The sequence below is a fragment of the Hypomesus nipponensis genome, chromosome 27 (genome assembly GCF_054491055.1).
Source record: "Hypomesus nipponensis isolate SF chromosome 27, ASM5449105v1, whole genome shotgun sequence".
NCBI lineage: Eukaryota > Metazoa > Chordata > Actinopteri > Osmeriformes > Osmeridae > Hypomesus > Hypomesus nipponensis.
Window position 1 is genome coordinate 3474349 of NC_140387.1, and position 23152 is coordinate 3497500.

General features: G+C 50.2%; 1 protein-coding gene across 2 annotated transcripts in view; it reads right to left on the reverse strand.

The window, feature by feature from the left end:
• Positions 1-8358: 8358 nt before the first annotated feature.
• ap3b1a (adaptor related protein complex 3 subunit beta 1a) overlaps positions 8359-23152 on the reverse strand; it is a 41808-nt gene continuing 27014 nt past the window's right edge. For both annotated transcript variants that reach the window (XM_084694229.1, XM_084694228.1), the window contains exons 23-27: positions 19277-19502; positions 17180-17264; positions 16210-16307; positions 15708-15846; positions 8359-9299 (exon numbers count right to left, since the gene is read on the reverse strand). In XM_084694229.1, the coding sequence (XP_084550355.1) occupies positions 9146-9299; positions 15708-15846; positions 16210-16307; positions 17180-17264; positions 19277-19502 (702 nt within the window). In that variant the 3' untranslated portion in view covers positions 8359-9145. The remainder of the gene's footprint in view (positions 9300-15707; positions 15847-16209; positions 16308-17179; positions 17265-19276; positions 19503-23152) is intronic.

The following is a 23152-nucleotide window of genomic DNA, read 5'->3' on the forward strand; positions in this document are numbered from 1 at the left end:
TCCCCCTCCCCCTCCCCGTCTCTATATCCTTTACGGCCTCTGCATGTTTGGTTGCGCAAAACAATCTCATCGGACATTATTGATGTTACAGATGTTATAGTAATCAAATTATCAGCCTGTGAAGGGCCCCTCTGTCACCGCGGCGCGTGATAAATTACGGTAAAGGTCACAGCCTGCCTGTGTTTTATGTGAGGTTTGCACGGTAACGCTCAGGTGAGCCTCTCCAGGCCCGCCCGGTGCTCGCCAGTGGACCGCCTCAGACACATTTCCGTTTAGGTTAAGAGATTCTCACACCTCGAGGGGGAGGGGGGGGGGTGTCCTAAATGTCTGCTGGGCTGATCCTAGCTTTTCTTTAAAACAATTTTACCTGTAGCTATGTTACATCAGCGAACATAAAAGTAGGTTACACTACAATGGCAGTAGAAATAAAGACATGGAGCCATCAACGAACTGCATGACAATTACATACATCAAGCCCAGGGTAAGAGAGGTGAATCAGTGATGAGATGTTTGTATGGTTATTTAATTAGCTATGTAGCTGTCGAGACAGTTGACAAAACAATGCGTTTCAACGACCAAAAGGAGAAAACAAATCAACGTTCTTCAATTTAAACAACATCAGTTTATTATAATCCACTTATAATTCATTGAGTATTTTGTTACATTGGCGCCATTATGTGATCAAAGTAATCTTTTTCAATGTAGAGATTTTACGACTAGGCCTGTATATTTTTGTCTGGCTAATAGTCTAATAAGGTTATTTTGGAGAACATTTCGCATTTTGCATTTTTAAAGGCCATCATGTCACACGGGTAAAGGCTGCAGGCCTATGGCGTTATCCTGTCACTTGGAAGTTAAATTATAACATGAGGGCTTTAACATGCTATACTGAGTTCAAATCAGACACAATACTATTCGGTTATAGCCTACATAAACCCTCCAAATGGAAGCAATGCCCAACGCAGTTTGATTGGTAGTCTATAGGTGCTTTGGTTGGAAGTTATTTGTGTTGGTGGGAAGGGCGCGTGCGTGCTGTCACCCTAGGCCACATTTATCCACACGCAATTAGGTGTCAGAGCGCGGGGGTTCTCTGTTTGATGATAGCCTTGGGCTGAGCGCGGCGTGCGAGCCCTAATCAGGAGAGTAAACTCCGCTATATTTCAATTTGGGAAGGCGCTCTTCCGCTTAGGGGGCCTCTTGGCACAGCGATAAATAAAACGCCCATTTACTCCTTCGCCTCCCAGAGACATCCAAAGTGCGCTCACCACCAGCCCCCTAATCATAGCCTACATTTGGTCGGCGAACATAAATCAAACAATTGGAAACGTCATGATTAGGATGCCAAAACCTGACATCAACCGTCCCAATACTGCTTCCGTGTTTAGATACACGACATCCACACCCCATGAAATCTACTCCCCATAAAAAAAAGTGCTTAGTGACTGCTTACAAATTTCATAGGCCTTAGAAGTCCAGTAGGCCATTTGTTTCAAACGTCTGTTTCTTCAGCCCATGTGGGCGCATGGTATCTGCGTTCCAGTGAGGGTCTATGACTATGACAACGTTGGAAAACCATTGGGGGAAATGAGAGGTAAGATTACAACTATTACCGCCTAATCCTCGATGTTATGACACATCTGTCATTAACCATTATACGCGGTATCTCACCAAGTGCCCAGGGTTCCTTTCAAATGTTAACCGGCATGTTCTTGATCCCGTTAGAGTGTTAATTGCCTGAATGCAGTCCATTTATCTAATCCCCGAGTTTCGCCACTGCCCTCCAGTAGCCTACTTTAATTTTCTCAACGGAGTGGATTTGGTGAAGTGCTACACATAATCTCTATTCAAATATTTCCATATGACAACTGCTTACAGACCACTCCAATTAAATGCCAGTCACTTTCTATTTGAGGCCGGTCAATGGAGAGCGCGCCCGGTGCGTGGGCAAAACAATGGGATTTAAGCGTTTCATTCCCCCAAAACTCCCTCGACCGACCCACAGACGCCAACGACACCCTCTAAATCTAAGGCGGGATCTCGAGGGATTAGATGTTGAAATTGGGAGGAATATTGGGGTGGCAAAACTGCCCTTTTTTCCTTTTTCTTTCCACAAAAGTGCCTCCCCGTGCGTGCACATCACCGTGGAAATGAGATGCGCATTTAAATCTAAGAGCTGGTCCACCGCCTGTGGCCATAGCAGGAGAACCTGCCCGCCCGGCCCAACGGTTAATTAATTGGACTTCGATGCTGCGCGAGGAGGAGCGGGCGGGTTTGATACGACTACATCTGTGGTTTCTAGCAGAATCATTCAGTCCCCCCGCGAGCAAGGGAGGCTTTTAAATAGGAAATTAGCATTCAGATGAGAGCGCATGCATGGGAGACACGGGAGGCCTCGCGCCTGAAAGGGAGGGAGGTATATTAATGACTCCTTGCAAACTCCTGTGACATAATTTCAACCCTGTGTGCTAAAAAAGGTCTCAGAGAGACAGCGCTCGGCCCTCTGGGTAGTTGGTCCCCTACTGAATCAGTTTAAATTTACTTACGAATAAGCAATTTGTAAAACATAGATCTATAACTGGTCTATGCTAAATGGTGAGTGGCTGGGCATGGGTGTTTTAAGAGTGGTCTTGTTTTCATTCCGCTAAACATTTTAAATGTGAATACCATTCGTTTTCATAAATCTACAGAACTAAGAAAATACACTTGCTCTACTAATGTGGACATTTGTTGATCAAAATGAATGTACTATTTACATAGAGCCCCCCAAATATTCAAGACTAACCTGTAGGCCCTTCAAACACATTAGAGGAGGTGTAAACATGGCTATTTAGTTAATACTATAATACTGTATGATGATTAAAGAACATTTACCTCTCCTTGGGTGAGAATTAAAGCATCATGTAATTAACAGTAACCTCTGATTTGACCTTTTTCACACCACCCATACACACAAACACACACTTGCAAACACACGCACACACAGAATTGTGGTACCGTGTTATTTTGGGTCAGAACACTTAATTATTTCATATGCCTTTCCCAACCCTAATTGTCAGGCAGTGAGTCCCTTAATTCAAAAGCAACATAGCAGAGCAACCTAAATAGATATTGCCTGGTTTTCATTGAGTCCGCTATGGCTTTCACAGTCAAGAGTGGAAGGCGGGCGATGTGGATGCAAAGAGCTCGTAGGCAAGAACCAGCACTCTGGTGTGCTTTATTGTGTGGGCGCCGTGAAATACATGTCTTCATTAGGGGGGAGCCTGGAAAGAGGCGAGGGGCTTTTGTGTGTGTGAATCACGGAGGTTTATGTGTCTTTTGTGCCACTAATACTCCACTATGTCGGGCCGAGTCTGTTTTAGTGCGAGCCTTTATGGGCCCAAATTGCTCCTGAATAGGACAGTCAAGCACTTTAACTGCACTCACCTTCGTCTAACCCCTTTTAACTTATTACCTTACATTAACTGATTTTAACCTGTCAACCTCCCAGCTCCTCGATTGCAAATAAATTACAGCTGTGGATATAAAGTGTGTGTAGGTAGGCGCAAAATGTGTTTACCTCGGCTTGAGTCAACACACTCAAGCTTCTTACCTGTTAATGAAGCCAATCTCCATTCTGACTGCGCGATCACTCTTTAATGCACTTGAGTGATTTTTAAAGTGCAATCAAATGCTAATTAAGGACTGGTGGGTTTTTTTTCTTACTGTGTGATCATAAAGGCTGTTTTCTTTGTGGATTCACATAAAAAGCAGAGGGCAGAAACCACAGACATGGAAGGGAGGACACATGCACCTGCAGGCCTCAGAGTGAAGGATGTTTCTTTAAGGGCAATGCAGAGATGGAGGGGTGGAGGGGTGGAGGGGTGGAGGGGTGGAGGGGTGGAGGGGTGGAGGGGTGGAGGGGTGCAAGAACACTAGAGGCCTCGTTGGTTGGATGAAGGAGTCCTAAAGGTCTCCCACTCGACTCGAGTTGCTGTACAAGTTGTTATTTTGCAGATCGCTTCCTCAACTCTCATTCCCCTCTTTATGCTAAGTCCTGTTTTTTCCACTGCGTTCATATTTCAAGTGTGTGTGTGTGCAAGCGCGTGTGCACTCGCGAAGCCCGCGTTATCCGAGCACGCACAGGCGTGATACGCAACATTCCAACAAATTTCCCCCCTCGTTTCAACAGGGCTCGTCTGCTCCATCATGGCAGATAAATGAAGGAAACTGAAAAGAAAAGTGAAAAATCAAATCAACTGAGCTGAATGTGTCTGTCTTACTAATGAGCCGCTGATTGAACATTTCAGAGGGGGAACATGCAGTCATTAGTCTCCACGCTTCAGAGCAGCATTTAAAAGAAACTACACTGAAGAAAAAAAAATCTAATTACAATAAAGGAGACATACAATAGCTGTGAAGCATCAATTTAAGTCTAATCACCACAATTACTCTTCCCATGGGCCTGCTTGTGTTAGACAGGGATTGTTTTGGGGGAAAGAAAATTGTATTTGGTAGGAGTATGGCATTCCTTTCATCAGAATAGTTCTTGCACTTTATATTGTAATGTTTTCGTTGCTGTTCCACTCCACATCACAAATGAACAGAATCGAACGTTTTAAGTTTTCTGATTTGGACATCGCGATGCATGGACCGAAAGCTTGGAAACATGTTGGGACACCTTTTTATATTTTTGGATTCACTATCAGATTGGAGGTGAAGCATTCTGGGAAGAGAAAGGAGTGTAACAAACGAGACAGACCCTATTTGTTTCATTTGCTTAATACATGTTTTGATGGAGAGATTGTGGATGTGGAGAGATGAAGAAAACTGAAGTCAAGAGCTGAATGTGTGTGGAGTGAACAGTGGGGTCCGGTTCATCTACCAGTTCATTTCTTCAGACTAAAAACCATGGGTGGAACGGCTTCCCCATGGCTGCTCCCAAACTGTGGAACTGACTACCTTTTTCCATCAGAAATGCTCCTTCTGCTTGGCCATTTTAAGAAGCTTAAAACCCACCTTTTAAACAGGTGTTTCTGGAACAACATCCTAGACACCAGGAAGGACCCCAGAACCAGTAGCCTGGACTAGTGTCTGTAGACTAGCGTGCTAGCATGTCTGTCGTGTGTGGACTAGCATCTGTAGACTAGCACGCTAGCATGTCTGTAGTGTGTGGACTAGCATCCGTAGACTAGCACGCTAGCATGTCTGTAGTGTGTGGACTAGCATCCGTAGACTAGCACGCTAGCATGTCTGTAGTGTGTGGACTAGCATCCGTAGACTAGCACGCTAGCATGTCTGTAGTGTGTGGACTAGCATCCGTAGACTAGCACGCTAGCATGTCTGTAGTGTGTGGACTAGTATCTGTACACTAGCACGCTAGCATGTCTGTAGTGTGTGGACTAGCATCCGTAGACTAGCACGCTAGCATGTCTGTAGTGTGTGGACTAGTATCTGTACACTAGCATGCAATGCACAGGCTGTGAGGGCTTTCAAATGTACTGGTGAAGGTTGTATTCTATGTATGTAATCTAACTTTACAGTGTGGTGGGGGCGTGTGTGTGTCCTTGTCAGAGGAGCAGAGGGATGGTCAGACTGGCTAATGAGAAGTTGCTCTCAGTGGTCAGGTCAGACAGACGTTTCCTTAACTGGGACCCCTCCCTCCCTCCCTCCCTCCCTCCCTCCCTCCCTCCCTCCCTCCCTCCCTCCCTCCCTCCCTCCCTCCCTCCCTCCCTCCCTCCCTCCCTCCCTCCCTCCCTCCCTCCCTCCCTCCTGCCCCTCTCTCCTCGCTGTCCCTCTCTCCACCCCTCTCTGACAGACACCATGAAAAGCCCAAATTAACAAGCCCATCATGTCGCCGTGCTGTTGCCCTGAGAGAGAGAGCACAAAATCAAGCTGTCACTGGCATTGGGGGTGAGAGGAAGGGGGGTGAGGAGAGGCAGAGGGAGGGGAATGAGGGGGGGGGGGGGGCAGCCCCCTGTTCCCTCATTCCCTCCCCTCAGCCTATTATAGCAGGTGCCAACCTGGGAGATGGATCACACACGCCAGGAGGGGGCTATGCCTCCCACTGCCACTGCAGCAACACCTACAAGCAGTGTGCGTGTGTGTCTTAATGCCGTTTGTGTGTTATGTTTGGGAGTTGTGCACTGTCTCGAAATAGCCCCTTACTGTAATATAGTGAGTAATTTATATAATGGTTTCTATAGCAACTGTCACAGTGTATGAGTATATGCGGTTAGAATGGGCAAATTCCATTAACATTGATATTGTCTGTACATAATACTTTGTGTACAATCACAATCAATTTCCTTTAATTTTGTTTATTTGCCTACATGTACAAGTTCCCCAGCCTACCTGTCTGGTTTTGTTAAAGGCATATATTAAGACTTACCAGAATTCTGAAAAGTGTTGATTCCCTACCATGTATCAGTTATCTTCACATTCATTAGATGAATGATAAAGCCTAACTCTTAGCAGTTTCCTTGGTGATTGGATCACAGTCATGAGGTGGAGTAATTCAATGTCAGAAAACCCCCCAAAACTATTGAACTGTCTCAAGCACAGCAGTTATCATGCATCAAATATATTGGGTATTAACTTACATGATATACTCACTAGCTTCAACCCTTTCCTCATCCATCCCCCCCATATTATCACTGGTTTTAACATTAACTGCCATTTCACAAAAGGTACAATCTGTCTGCTGTTGATAGACAATGACATAGATCTAATGGAAGGGAGACCCTCTCATTTAGACAATCTCACTTGAGTAAAACAGTTCTTACACATGATGCTCATTTGTTCTTTGCTGCTTTTAATTGCAATTTAATCTGAAATTAACCAAAGGCAAACTTGATTGTTTTTCCCATCCATGTTTCATCTCAGCTTTTGCCCATTAAAAGGCAAACAGTGTCAACTTGAACTCAGAAGCAAATCAGCTTTCAGGGATGAGGGTAAATCCAACCGCCAGGCCTCCGGGGAGCGTACATCTGTACGGACGAGTTCAGATCGGAATCAAAAGTTAAAAAGCGTCCAAAGCTCTGGAAGGAAGATTTAAATTGATTCACACAGGAGGCACCTTTGAGGAGAAGAAGAACAAAAAACCAAACACACATCCAAGATTCCCATGGGGTTCCTTGAGCAGAGCACCTGCAGAGGGCTAATGGTGTGTTTACAGGACTGGGTGACGTGACTTAGGGCTGCCTGTGGAAGACTGTGCAGCGTCTTCCACCTCCCTCCACGCTGGCTGCGGTATAGTGTCAGCATCGTATCATTTACCCTCTAAAAATGACATAAAAATGCCACAGGCAGTGTGAAAGCCCCAGATTTATACACGTGTGTGGTTGTGTGATGTGTGTGTGTGTGTGTTTGTGAAGACAGCAGCTTTAAGTAATGGCGGTAGCGAGTCTGAAGAGCCTTCGCCATAATGGCAGATCAAGTCCATTTCTCATCGCCAGTTACGGAGGCAGAACTGAAGTGTGTGTTTGTGTGTGTGCGTAACACACACCCACACCATCTCTCCTACAGGAAATGCTATGGCTGTGGCCAAGCAGGCTGCGCCCGGAGCTCTGTGAGGGGCCAAGACGTCCCCTCCGATTCTGTTCCCTCTGGAGGGTGATGGCATTAAGACAGTAGCGTTGGAAATCTGGCATCCCATAATACTTAAAATGCCAGACTCCTGCCATTCCTGGGTTGTGCATGTGTCCTTAATGGCGTAGAGGAAACTGGAGTGAGTATGTATATTGGAGTGTGTGTGTGTGTGTTGTGAGTGTGTGTGTGTGTGTTGTGAGTGTGTGTGTGTGTGTAATGGGAACAGCTGGCTGAGGGAATGGGTACAGAGGGAGAGGTGATGGATGCGAGTGGAGCTTCTGTGACAGATGAGCAAACAGGTGTTCACTGCAGCCCTCAGAGAGACGCTATTTATGAGCCGGAAAAGACAGGCAGACACACGGCACACCGCGACGGCAGAGCGCCCAGCGACGGCAGAGCGCCCAGCCCGGCGCCCCACCCTACCCTACCCCACCCAGCACTGAACAGACCCGAATTCCCCCAGACCCCCTGTTTTAACTGACGCTAAACAATTCCAAACATCATACAACATTATTGTACCTCGCCCCCCCCCCCCCCTTTGTAAAAAACATCCCGACTGTCGTGGACGCTAGGCTGCCCAACACCAGTCCTGAGGGCCGCGTTCGGCGTTGATGGAAATAAACAAATTGTAATACACAAACGTGTTTCGTTTCATCCGGTTGTTCTGGCTGAAGCGGCTGTTTTCAGTCGTTTGTGACTCGTCCAGAGGGATTTTAGTTTCCACTCGCCTCTTTACACTTTCCCACCCAGTGAAGATTCAGCATTATCACGTTTCAAAAATCCTCATTTGGATCAGTTTGCAATAAATTCAGTTTTTATTTTCACCAAAAAGTAATACAAGACCTCAATGATTCATAACCATCATTTTTTTTTTGCCTAAAAAAACGAAACAACCGTTTTTCACTTGAAGAAAGGCACTTTCTGTGTGGCTGCGCTGGAGCAGAGGACGAGATGAGAAGGAGGCAGTGACAGAGGTTTATGAAACACAATGATGAACCGTACGTGCGGAAGATGTGGTGTTCTGCTGTAGAATTTTGGCATAAAAAAAAAAAAAAAAAACACGTACAAAAAAAAAAAACCTTCACAAACTTCCTAAGTTGACAACACCATTTAAATCATGGCTAGGAAAATGCTAGTTCCTTAACCTGGTACTAAAACATGCTTACCCAATCTGAAGAGTCCCTGGCAAAGACATGTCGTTTAAAGTAGACAGTAAGAAAAAGATACTCAAAATACACAAATATGATATGCTAGACTGGCTCTTCTTCATTGAGGACATGAAGTCTGGAGTCTATGCATGCAAAAATCCCCACAAGTTTAACCCACACGTTTGACCTCACGTTTGCCCCAGGAACACAGGTGCCAACACACACACACACACATTCAGAAGCAGTCATTTACTCGTCTCCCTCCTTCCAGACTCTGATTCTTCTTCTCTACCTGTGTGTGTGTGTGTGTGTGTGTATATGTGTGTGTGTATAACTGTTTGTCCAGTGATGTGGCTCCCTCCGCCTCCCTTCCTCTCCCTCCCCTCTCCCTCTGAGTCGGTGGTGCTGGAGGACTGAATGCAGGGGGCGCTCTAGGGCTGAGACAGGGCCTGTGTGAGGTCCCGGAGCAGCATAGAGCCCATGACGCTCTTCTCTGTGTTGACGGTGAGCAGGGCTGTGCACGACTCCTTCACCTCCACCGTCACCAGCACCAGGGCTCCACTGCGGGCCGTCTTCCCCGCAAACCTGGGGAGACAACGATGCCCACACGGTCAGATCTGGTAACGCCACTGCATGCACACGCACACACACACACGCACAGGTCAGAGCTGGTCACTGCTGCAGGAGGAAGTACCTGGAAGATACTTTTTTGTAGTTTTCATGCTTCGTTGGGACAGTTTTGAAGTGAAGCGTGACAAGGAAGACAGAAGAGAGAGGGGAAGAGAGAGGGGAAGACAGAGGGGGGAGAGAGGGGAGAGAGAGGAGAGAGAGGGGAAGACGTGCAGGAAAGGACCAGGGCCGGATTCGAACCCAGGCTGCTGTGGCACGGCCTCCGCTGAGCTACCAAGCTGCCCTCACGGAAGACACTTTATCGAGTCAATGGCAGCAACGGATATATGTATATATATATATACACATTAAAAAACACAACATGATTAGTTCTTCACTGACATCAAGTTCACGATACGATGCTGAACTATAACTCGGCTGCACATGATGAAAAATCAATGCAGTGGTTGAACAAAGACTTCCCTTCCTTCCACACAGCCCACCCTCCCTCAGAAACCCCTCATGAAGGGAATGGCAAAACACCACAAATCCTCTAATTACCCCATATTAGTATTGTGCGTCTGAATGTGTGTGTGTGTGAGAGGGGGAGAGAGAGAGGGAGAGGGGGTGTTAAAAAGGAGAGACTGGCTGCCAGTCTATTATCCCAGCTGACTAAAAAGCCATTAGAAAGAAGACACGCCCCTCTCCTGTCAATCACAAAGCATTCAGCCTGGGTTTCTCAGAATGACTGAGTGTGTGTGTGTGTGTGTGCAGGAGCCTAGGGACCAGCAGAGGGCCCCACCCCCCCCACCCCACCCGTCCCCCTGGGGACACTGGGAGAATTCTCAACGCGTCGTTTCCTAGGATACCATCCCTACAGACCGGGGCGTGGGGGGGGCAAAACGAGGCGCACATGGTCCCCATTGAGGGCGCTAACAAGAGGCGGGCAGAGTTCCTGACCCAGGGTGACCCTCCTTCAGGGTGACAGTCCAGGGCTGGGGGGGCCCCCCCTCTGGGCCTGCGCTCCTGCACAGGCCCCCACGTGGCCGCCTCCCCGGCCATCTGCCTCCATTTAGCACTACATCCCCGGAACAAAGACCCCCTGCGGCCCCCTGCTTAGGCCTGACAAACAGCCCACAAAAGAGCCCCATTTAGGGCCTGCCGTGAGCTGCTGAAGGAGCCCCACAAGCCGGGCCCTGGACAGGCCCCTGTCACACAGCGCCGGGACACGACAGCAACGACAGGCATGGCCGCCAATTAGCACACACACACACACACATTAGGGGCCAGGGGGAGGGACTCGAGGAGGGAGAGACACACATTAAACACACACACACACACGGACGGACGTAAGGGTGTGTGCGTGCACGTCCAAAGCCAGTCTGTCTGGGTGTGTCTCAGGGGAGCAGCTAAATTACCATCAACAAAAGGAGGGAGTGGATCAGGGAGCCTCTCGGGGAGAAGAGAGAGAGAGTCCTCCTTAGACTTAATTAAAATATTAGCCACTTCAGCAGGAAACAGAACCCATTGAAGAGAGGTGTAATATCTCCCCACTCCCCCCCCCCCCCATCCCTCTGTTCTACCCCCCCCCCCCCCCCCCCCACACACCCCGCCCGCCCTTTAATATTTCAACACGTCTGTATCCGTTGGGCCTTTAAGGCTCGTACAGGAAGTATTCACTTCTTAACGCGCTCAACGAACACCATCACCGCCACCACCAACGACGGCACGAATCCCGCCAAAAAGGAGAATATTTGTGTGGTGTGTCCACTTGCGAGCAGGCCAGTTCCTTTCCCCACACGTGAACGCAGCCTGTCTGTGGTCTGCTGGTCCTGTCTGTGGTGTGCTGGTCCTGTCTGTGGTGTGCTGGTCCTGTCTGTGGTGTGCCTGGTCCTGCCTGTGGTGTGCTGGTCCTGCCTGTGGTCTGCTGGTCCTGTCTGTGGTGTGCTGGTCCTGCCTGTGGTGTGCTGGTCTTCCTCCGCAGGTCCGGAGGCGTCTGTTTGCTCCCTGTGGCTTTGCTAATGGATTTAGGATATAAATCTATCATTTACTTAGTCGGTTAACAACAGCCCCGCGGCAGCTTTTACTATCCCTCTGGAGACACGGTGCTCTCTAACGCTTCAGGCCGTTGTGTGAGTGTGTGTGTGTGTGTGTGTTTGTCTGTGAGAGAGAGAGAGGGTGTTTTATCAGTGTCTGATTATTGATTTACACCTATGATTCTTTCTGCTTCATTTGCATGTTTGAGCTCAGGGTTTTTTTTTTTGGGGGGGGGGGTTTGTTTCGAAAGCCTCTGAAGACAGACAGACACACGCGAGTGCTAGAACACCCACACACACGTGCGCACACACACGTGCGCACACACACGCACACAGACAGTAGACACTTTCTTAGTTCCCTGACAAACATCCGTTGAAACCTCTGCCCCCCCCCCTCCCAACGCCAAGCACACAAAAAAAACACGCCTAACATCATCCTGCTCCCTTCTCCCTCCATCTCTGACACACACGCACACACACGCACACACACACACACACACAGAGAACACCTGACCAGCGGAGGTGAGACGGGGAGGGTCGCTGAAAACAGATCATTGGTATTCCTCAGACACTCCTTCACATGCGGGGTTAAACACTGGATTAATTGCGGCGTATGGAAAGAAAAGCTAAGCATAACCCTGGACTTAGAACGGCAGGATTGGCTTCGATCCGCAGCCCAGCGGCTAAGCATCGCTCTCCAATGATCTGGGATTCTCCTCAGCGCGAAGAGCTGGTGTGTGTGCGTTTGTGTGTGCGTGTTTGAGTGTCTGTGCCATCTGCCTTCCCTTTACCCCCCCCCCCATGCAAACACAAAGCAGCCTTCACCTTTACATCCAGCCTGACGCAGAGGGCGCCGGGCGGACGCCACTTCAGATCCACGCTGAAGAACGAGGCGCTGGGAGGAGAACCTTCATGTCTGCCCTGCCATGTCTGGGGGGGGGGGGGGGGTGTCACTGAGGAACACATGCAGCCGTAGTGGACGGTCTCTGCAACCACCCCCAGCAATGTTCAACCCAACTGGACACAATCTTCACCATGCTACACCCAGAGTGTGAGTGTTCAATCCTTTTGGACTGGAGTGTCCTTCATCTGGGTGGTCAGCCAGCCCAGGCCAGCCCAGCCCTGCCCAGCCCAGCCCAGGCCAGCCCAGCCCAGACCCAGGCAGATGGCCAGCACTATTAAGCCCCATTAGAGGAGAGACCACTCCACAGAGCACAGCCATACGGCCACACTAACACCACTGGTGACCACCACACCAGAGACAGAGAGAGGCAGAGGACAAACCAGGGGAGAGGGAGCGACAAGGACAACAAGGGAGAGAGAGATAGAGAGAGAGAGAGATAGAGAGAGAGAGAGAGAGATAGAGAGATAAAGAGAGAGGGAGAGACAGTGGTAGACAAGAGAGGAGAGTGAGAGAATGTGAAAGAGATAGAGAGAGTGAAAGACAGATAGTTAGGAAAGTGAGAGAAAAGAGAGAGGGAAAACGTGTGTGTGCGAGAGAAAGAAAGACAGTGATAGTTGGGGACTGGGGACAGATTGCTGAAGATCCCCAAACTGCTCCTGGTCCACAGACAGGAAACACAATAACAACAGCTGAACAACAGGGGTCAGGAGAGAGGACAGGAGAGGAGGCTGTGTTCGAGTCTGTCCCTGTATCGAGTCAAACCTGGGGATCCACCACTGCAATAATGATGATGACCGGCAGTGAGAGAAATGTCCACATTATACAGCCACTATTACTATGATCATATATGACAGTCATTACCACTGCCAGGAGGCAGACACTAGCAATATGAAACACTGCTAAACCTTTCATGAAAACAAGATGGAAAATCTATTCCTGTCTAACTAGGAACAATATAAACAGGATATTAACAGAAGGATATAATTACGTTCGTTTGTCGTGAGTCAAAGAGAATCAAATATTTTATAATTCAAGGAGTGTACCATCCCAGAAATTGCCTTACCAGCTACATTTGCAATGCATACAAATTTGAGCAAATCTGCTTTCAAACGGACTGCAAAATAAAGTAGATTTATTCTATTCCCCCTGTTTAGACATAAACAAGAACAGCTTTTTCTACATTTGCTTTTCTGCTTGATTTATTGCCAGCCTGCTTTCCAGCAATCAATTTCAGGGGGGTTTTCAGAGGTATTTTTTCCCTGGGTTGTGGGGTGGATGCGGTCAAGGAAAAGCAGTGCTGCACCCTGGTGGCCGAACGTGGTATTGCAGGACCTAACACACCAGGCCGGTGCTTTGTTTGTTTGTTCGACGAGAATTCACAGGGGCACATCCCCAGTCAGATACGGCTACAGAGGAGCCTAAAGTACTGTATACAGCTGGGCAGAAAACCAATAACCCAGCTATGGAACCCATCCTGTGAGATGGGACCAAAACAGAACCTTACGATTATCCATCAATGAGATCATTCCAGACCATTATTTCTACGGCAAGCCCAATCTTGAAGGCTCCAGGAGAGGGCCCTCTTGGGCGAGCAGGTACCCAGGCCAGGAAGCCCCCTCCCTGGGGACTAGGGGAGGAGAGGAAGGGGGGCTGGGGGGGGTCGAGGTCACCTCCATCACATCACACTAATGCTGAGAGACCTCCGCGATGAGCTCTCAGCGTGTGTATCCGATCAGATCGATCGCTCTGCCCCCTGAGTGTGTGCGCGCACGTGTGTGTGTGTGTGCAGACACAACACCTTGGTGCTGTGTGCGAGGAACACATCAATATAACACTGTCGGTGAGATCACACCCAAAACACAATCCCACACCCTCACACATCCTGATAACTAATAATACCAGCCCTGTCGGAGAGCATGGTAGGAAAGGAAGAGAGGAGGAGAGCAGCAGGAGGAGAGCAGGAGGAGAGGAAGAGAGGAGGACGAGAGGAGGAGGAGAAAGGAGGAGAGGAGGAGGAGAGGAGGAGAAAGGAGAGACGAGGAGGGCAGGAGGAGAGCAGGAGAGAGGAGGAGGGCAGGAGGAGGGCAGGAGGAGGTGGAGGAACTGAGCGATTATGTCTTCCTCGGTGAATCACGTGGGAGCCACACACTTCTCCTCTGGTTTGTGATGTGGACACCAGCGGCTGCTAGGACGAATGACAACGTAAACGGCAGTTCAGCATCACTGCTGGTGGGCAGCTGGGTCTGGGGAGGCCAGACCTGTGGCTGAGGCCACCTGACACCTGGGGCCCCTGGAGGAGGGGGGGGGGGGGGGGAGGGGCACAGTGAGACTGGCTGGAGAGCCCGGGTGGGCCTGTGTGTCATGTGACCAGCGGGCCACCTCAGCTGGCATCGTGTTATACAGGGTGCATCAAGGCCAGACCACAGCAGGAGGGAAGGAAGAAAGGAAGCAAGGAAGGAGGGGAGGAAGGCAGGAAGGAAGGAAGGAAGCAAGGAAGAAAGAAGTATAAAACAGCTGGATAGGAAGGAAGAAAGCAACTTGGAAATCTTCCAGAAAGAGAAAGCGAGAGAGAGACTCTGAGGACGTTGTGGGAAGGAGTGTGTCATCAGAGGGGACTGGGCGGGAGAGGCTGGCTTCCTCACTGCCAGAGATTGATAGCAGGGAGTCACTGGTCCTATTGGTTATTCCAAATGAAGTATGGGCTTATTGGAGCCAAGCTTCTCCCCACTGGCTCACATTGATTTCCACTCACTCTCTCAGCTCTCTGTGCCCTTGCGCTGGTGTCTCCTCCCCCCACCCCCCCCTCTCCACCCCCCCTCTCCACCCCCTCCCCCCCTCGCCCCATCTCCCATTCTTTTATCATTTCCATATTCCCATCCCTGTTTGCTAATCGAAAGTGTGCAAAGAGGGACATGGCAAGGGTAAGAGGAGACAAAGGATGATGATGAGGAGGAGGAGATGCACGGAGAGAAGGACAGGGCAGGAAATGAGGGAAGGGGGAGGGTGTGGGGGGACGGGGGACGGAGAGGAAGTGATGGAGACAGCGCGAGGGAGAGACACGAACGGGAGGGGGGAGGGATGGGGGTAGAGAAAGAAAGAATGAAAGAGAGAGACAGAGCAGGAAACAGAGGGAGAGAGGGAGGTGTAATTATCCATCAGGTGTTCCTGTGTGCGTGACAGAGGAGGAAGCTCATTAGCACACTCTGTGTACACCAATTACACGGCCAGCCTTCTCAGGGCATTCCCCTGGCATGTCTGTCTCAGGCAGGGACTGTGCAGATCTCTCTCACACACACACACACACACACACACGACAGGGACACAAACACACAGGACGCGAGACACACACAGAGCATCACAGGCATCAACACACTCAGACACACACACACACACACACAGGGTTTACGTTGGTACTGAGTGTGTAGGTAGGATGAGGAGTCTCACCGGAAGAAGTTCTCCTGACCAGATGGAACCACGCCCACGTTGGCCACAGAGGCTACCTGCTTGCTGATTGGCTGGCTGGCGGTGTTCTCTGCTGCCATGGTGATGGTTGCCGAGCTCTCGTTCATACCCAACAGTTTACCTGATTGGATGCACAGCGTTAACCTACTCCGTCTACAAAAAAAATATGTATCTGGAATCGGCTACACAACCTGCCACTTGCATTCAACAGGCAGCTCCCACACACCCTTCCTTTAACATTACATTTACATGTAGTCATTTAGCAGACGCTCTTATCCAGAGGGACTTACAGTAAGTACAGGGACATTCCCCAGAGACAAGTAAGGTGAAGTGCCTTGCCCAAGAACACAACGTCATTTTGGCACGGCCAGGAATCGAACTGGCGACCTTCTGGGCTAACAGCTCAATTCCCTAAGCGCTCAGCCATCTGACTCCTGACTCTTAACACCTAAGCCTCGAGGCAGGAAGAGAAGCGAGGTCTGACCCTGTTCGATGCGGAAGGCCTGTTCGGTCATGGTGACGGGCAGGAACAGCTCTCCTACGGCAGGCTGGATGGACACACTGAACCGATCCTCCTTGGTGCTGAGGGAGGAAACGCACACACATCCCAAAGCCTTCAAACACCCAACCAGCGCGGCTTGTCGCTCATAGCCGTCGTGGTCATGTGACTGCGGAGGCATCCGGACTGGGTGAGGAGAGGGGCTGCTGCAGCACCGCCGCAGCCGGAACACAGAGAACCTGATGAATCTAATCTGAAGTGTTCAGCAAACTTTCCTCATTAGAGTAAGAAGTGGCATGAAAGTGCGTGTGCGTGTGTGTGTGCATGTGCGTGTGTGTGTGCGTGTGTGTGAGGTGCTGGTGTTTGTGTGCACATTCAATGCTTCTCTTCTGATTGCCATGCAAAAACACACCCGGTGATTGGCATTTGGGCCTGGATTGATTCCTCCCTGTCCCAAACGGCTTTTTTTCTTCCTGATAACAGTATTGATTGGCGGAGCAGCGGTGCCAATGGCGTTGAGCGGTTGTGATGTGGGCGGGCCTGATTACCGGGGGGAGGGGGGGGTAATTGTTATCCCAGAGAACCAGGATCAATGGGAGTTGACGTCCCAGCTGGGAGGCTAGCCCTCCCAGGGAGGAGGAAGAGCCAAACCAGAGAAGAAGAACGGATGGAGACATGGGGGGGCGTGTGGGGGGGTGAGAGGAGGGAGAGAGGGAGCTTTGGTGAGGAAGACGTGAGTGGAGGGAGGGAGTTTTCTGTCAAATTGCACACGTTACACGGTATTCTTTTTGGAATGTTTTGAATGTAAACTGTGATTATTATTTTTTTATACAGACTTACAAGAGCATAGTTTGTAGAGGGGACAGTGATGTTTGACTATGATTTAAAATATGAAAATGTGCTGGAGGAGAAGGAAGAATGTGTGTGTGTATGCGTGTGAGAGAAGGCGTCTCACCACAGCAGGAAGTTGGCGGCTTGCGTGGAGTCGCTGAAGTCGATGCCCATGGAGACCGTAACCGAGGCCTCCGGCTCCAGTCGTTCTGAGGAGAGGATGGATGAGTGACAAGGGCAGAGTGGAAAGGGAGGAGGGGGGTTGGTGGTGCGTCAGAGTGGAACAGACAGGCGTGCACGCACACCACTTGTGTTTTCTACTTCACAAAGCAAGGCCACCGCGTGTGAGAAATCCATCTTTCAATCTCCCCCTCTCTCCCTCATCTCCATCTCGCCAGAGAAAACACAGCAAGCACTCGCACATCTCCACAACAAAAAGGCTTGTCAACGAAAATGTCACCCCACCCCACCACCCCACCAAAAAGAGTCAAAGACTGAGAATGAAAGAGAGAGAGAGAGAGAGGGACACAACACAAGAGGAAAAGCAACTGTAGAGAGTGATGGAGGAAGCGAGGGAAGGGGGAGACGGGACGAAAACATCTTCCACGCTTCCCAGGCTAGGATATTCTCTCTCTCTCTCTCTCTCTCTCTCTCTCTGTCTCTCTCTCTCTCTGACACAGAGAGAGACACAGAGAAACAGAGAGAGAAACAGAGAGAGAGACAGAGAGAGAGACAGAGAGAGAGACAGATAGAGAGAGACACAGAGAGAGAAACAGAGAGAGAGGATTTATTTTTCACTCCTGCCATCCCTCTCTCCACGTCCCACTTGTGTCCTGTGCTGCAGTTCCCTCTCTCTCACCCCCCCCCCTCATCCCCCCCCTCTCATCCCCCCCCTCTCTCACCCCCCCCCTCTCTCACCCCCCCCCTCTCTCATCCCCCCCCTCTCTCATCCCCCCCCTCTCTCATCCCCCCCTCTCTCACCCCCCTCTCTCAGCGTTGAGAGGGATGTGGTTCGTGTGGTAACAGGCCACAACGAGCCCACTAGTCTTACAGACACATGCAGGCCTGGTGAGAGAAGCAGGCCTTGTGTGTGTGTGTGTGTGTGTGTGTGTGTGTGTGTAAAACTGTGTCCTATCTCCACAGCGACACTACAAACTGTACAAAGTGAGCTCAGAAAATTAGCTGACTGACTTTGACCCGAGGCCCAGCAGCAGTAGGTTCTGCTTAAGACAAGCATGTGCCCATCAACTCCCACCCTCTCCCTCCCTCTCTCTCCTCGGTCTCTATAGGCCAAACCTAGCCACCCTCTCACATTAGCCAAGCTCAATCGATCCCAATTACCCACTGTTTGGATGCCTGAGTTCCTTCAATGCCTAATCAATCCACCGCAATTGACGCTTTTAACACGCTTGAGCTCACCGGTCTTTTCATGTTTTTTTTGTTTTTTTTCTCCCCCTCTTCCCCCTCTCCCTCTCTTCCCCTCTCCTCTTCTCCCTCTCTTCCCCCTTCCCCTCCCCCTCTTCCTCTCCCTCTCTTCCCCCTCTCCTCTTCTCCCTCTCTTCCCCCTCTCTCCCTCTCTTCCCCCTCTTCCCCCTCTCCCTCTCCCTCTCCTCTTCTCCCTCTCTTCCCCCTTCCCCTCCCCCTCTTCCTCTCCCTCTCCCTCTCTTCCCCCCCCCCCTCTCTCTCTCCCTCTCCCCTCTCTTCCCTGTCTCCCTCTCTTCCCCCTCTCCCTCTCTCCCCTTCGGTTACTAACCTATGGTGTTGAAACAGTGGATGTGAGGTTACTAACCTATGGTGTTGAAACAGTGGATGTGAGGTTACTAACCTATGGTGTTGAAACAGTGGATGTGAGGTTACTAACCTATGGTGTTGAAACAGTGGACGTGAGGTTACTAACCTATGGTGTTGAAACAGTGGATGTGAGGTTACTAACCTATGGTGTTGAAACAGTGGACGTGAGGTTACTAACCTATGGTGTTGAAACAGTGGACGTGAGGTTACTAACCTATGGTGTTGAAACAGTGGATGTGAGGTTACTAACCTATGGTGTTGAAACAGTGGATTTGGGGTTACTAACCTATGGTGTTGAAACAGTGGATGTGAGGTTACTAACCTATGGTGTTGAAACAGTGGATTTGGGGTTACTTACCTATGGTGTTGAAACAGTGGATGTGAGGTTACTAACCTATGGTGTTGAAACAGTGGATTTGGGGTTACTTACCTATGGTGTTGAAACAGTGGATGTCGAGTCCGGCAGGGCTCTTGTCTATGTGGATTTGGTCCAGGGGCTGGTCGGAGCCATTGGTGAGGCTGACCTGGACAGCCACCATGCTTGGCTGGGCCAGGCAGGTCTGCCTGGGGAAGTGGTACTGGGCCGACAGCCCCTTCCCCGTCATCTTGTGGAGCAGGCTGTGGCTCTTCACGTCCAGGAAGGCCGGAGAGCTCACCTGCAGACACACGGAGAGGACACGGTAAAAAACAAAGACAACCGACAGGAACCGGAGCTCGCGGTGCGTTCGACCCGGACGCAGGTGAAGGAGATTCTGTCGACGAGGGCCACGACGCACGAAACACAAACGGAGCGCATGAAACCGCTCGTTAGAAAAGCTCAGGAAAGTATGAGGCTATCAACACATTAACAGGAGAGAGCTCTGGAAAACAGGACGGTTTACAAAAGCACAAAAGCGAGAGAACACTGTGGGCAATTTCAGAAATGAAACCAGCACAAAAGGGGCTGCGGAAGAAGAAGAAATAAATGAATACAACGCGTGCGCGGAGAACCCAAAGACAAACAAGCCACCACGCTAATGCATCGATGTGTGGACAGGGGGGGGGGGGGACAGGGGGGAACAGCGCAAGTACACAGAACTACACTTTAATCATTTCAAGCTGAGTTGAGAACTACGGCTGCCTTCATTAGCATCAACTCTATTCACTGCAGCCCCCCCCGTTCAAGCGGCGGGGGGGGGGGGGGGGGGGGGGGGGGGGCGAGGGGATGGGGGTTGCTTAATAACTTTGGCGTTGTCGCTTCCTTCATTAACATGAACTCCCGCAGCCCGGCGAAGGGCCCGTTTCAGCCAATCAGGCGGGTTAGGAGGGAGCGGGGCTTGCGACGCACAGGCCTAAAGCAGGAAGGAATAAAAACAAGGTCTAATAAGAGGACAAACTCAAGAGGCAGCTTGGGCTAAGGCAGCCATTCAGGGCTCTATTAGAGCGGCTTTTACCTTTTCAGGGGCAGGAAATTGAATTAGCATAGTCGGGAGAAGGAGGATGAAAAGCAAAGAGGGCCAGAGATGTTGTGGGTTTAAGTGTTTGCCTAGGGTTTTTCTTTCCCTGGGCTGCATTAGCGCGGGCCTCTCCCTTCTCCCGCAGACCAACGGGCCCTCGTCCCGCGCCGCCTCTCAGCTCTCCCACTTGACGGTGGCAAAGGCTCTGCGCTCTCGTCTTTGGTGGATACATTAGGCTTCCAAACATCAGACAAAACATGACAATGCGCGCGTTTTTTTTTTTTTGGTTTGTTGATTTTGTGCGTTCGAAAACAAGTCGTTGGAATAACAACGTTGGCGTCGGTCAAACCGTTTCAAAGGATTTGACATGTGATTAATGATGAGGGGCTTTTTGCATCGTTGGTTTCATGAACCACGCATTTTTCTTTTGCTTTTTTACTCAGGAATTATTATCATCTTATTGGAAACTCTGAGTTTATATTTACTAACCCTGTTAAGTAGTAGTCACAACAATCTGGCTTAAGAATGTAAATGAACAGACGACACAAAAAGAGACAACTGTAAAACAACGAAGTCTCCATCATACTGGAACCCACCAATCAGAGGACTAGAAAATGTCAACCGTCAAACCGGTTTGAAAACAGGGCCTGTGCCGGAGAATCACCAGGTAAGAACACGCACCGCACAGGCCGAGGCTGAACCGCAGCAGCCCGGGTTCGATAACAGCAACGGGTCATTTTCGGCATTTCTCATTTCCCCCTCCCCCTCCTATCCACTGCCTGTCCGCTCTGTTAAACACTTTCAAATAAAAGCGGAAAATGTCCCCTAAGAGATATCTTAACAAAATCGAAAAAAAAGTTTAGAAGCTTTATCAATCCTTATCGAAATTAACAATGTGACAGCTGTCCAAACACGAGCAACATAACACGTATATCATGGCTTCTCCTTTCAAGGTTTACTTAACACCTTGGGAGTCTAAAACATATGTCTCCCACCCGCACACACACACACACACACAGCACCCTGGTGCAAATGAAGAGCGAGAACGAGAAAACGCAAAAACAGGTATTAGCACCTTCCCAAAACAGATGCTCTCTGGTGACAGTCAGGGTATGAGAGAGAGAGAGAGAGAGAGAGAGAGAGAGAGAGAGAGAGAAAGAGATAGATAAGATGAAGGGATGGAGGGAGAGAGAGAGAGAGAGAGAGAGAGAGAGAGAGAGAGGGAGAGATAATATAAAGGGATGGAGGGAGAGATCGAGGGAGAGGTGTGAGAAATCTAGCGAGGAAGGCGACAGAACAAAACACCACGGAACCTGCTCCAGAGAGAGCGCACGGTGAAGTGACAAAGTGGGCGGTGTTAATGTTCTTTAAACATGCAATTTCTGCTGTGAACACGCTTGGGCCAACACCAGCGCGCGCACACGCATGCACACGCATGCACACGCTCCGCCGGCGTGCTCGCGCAACAAACAAAGGCGTCCGCAGGGTGTGCGGCGGACGTGGGCGTGGCTAGACTGTTCCAGAACAGGTGAGAGAGACGGGAGGAGGCGTGTTCCGGGGATGGTCACGGCATGTTGGAGGGTGGAGAATGTGATTGAAATACAACAGGGAGCTGAGAAGATTGAACTCCACAGTGTTTTCTCTGGTGTGTGTGTGTGTGTGTTGGTGTGTGTGTGTGTTGGTGTGTGTGTGTGTGTTGGTGTGTCTCAGTGAGTGAGATGCCGGAGCTAGTTTGATAGCATTGAACGCTAAGTGATTCAACACTGTTGTGCACTGCGAAGACAACAACAGGATTGCGGCCAGGCCACCCCTCCATCCCACCCCTCCCCCTCAACGAGCATGTAGTTCTTCCACACTCAAAAAGACCTGGATTCCAATCAGGGTCAGACTCTGAACGGACTACAGGCAGGCAGACAGACGGACCACGCCACCAGCGCCATCTCCTTGACAGGACAGCGAAGTGTGTCGTCGCGTACCGAGGGAGGAGGGAGGGGAGGGGGGTCAAACAAACATTTGCCGGCGCGCTGTCACGCTGCGGCGCCTTCACCCTCGCCCGTCACGCCCGGGGAAATTTATCGGGCCACTTTTGGACGTGTCAGAGCAGTCGGTGTCGATAAAGCTGGCCGTAATGTCTGCCGCCCCTTCACAGGCCAGATTTACCTCCCTGACAGTCACTTCCTGCCAGCCCGCTCAAGGTCCTGTCTGCCCTGAGAGAGGGGAGAGAGGGGGGGAAAGGGAGAGAGATAAAGAGAGAGAGGGAAGGAGAGAGAGAGGGAAGGAGAGAGAGAGAGAGAGAGAGAGAGAGGAGGGGGAGAGGACAAAAAGAGGGAGGCCAGGATTGTGCTTCAAAACCCTTATCATCACCAATTTGACATGGCAGACAGTAAAAACAAGACACACACAGGAGTAGGCACACACAAACACACACACACACACACACAGGTTATGGACACACCACACACACCTCCTCGTGTGTCCACTGTCGTACAAAGACGCATCCTCAAGATCCCAAGAGTAAATAAGAAGGGATGGGGGGGGGTAACCTTGACTCCCACGTCCACACACACACACACACACACACACACACCCTTGGAGGGCTCCGTTTCTTCTTCTTTTTTTTTTTTTGTCTTTCGTTGTCTCCCTCTCTCCGGCCTGGACAGGGGGGGGGGGGCGGGGGACGACGACGACAACGAGGCAGGAAGTTGATTGAGAGGCTCTATTATGTATCAACTTAAAGGAAGCCAAGGTGATGGATGACACAGACGCCAGTCACCTTCAGATCCCGGACGCCCCCGCTCCCAGCATCCTCTCTGGCAAATGACCTGAAAATCCCGCTGACATATTCAAAGGGCTAACCGGCGGCGGGCAGT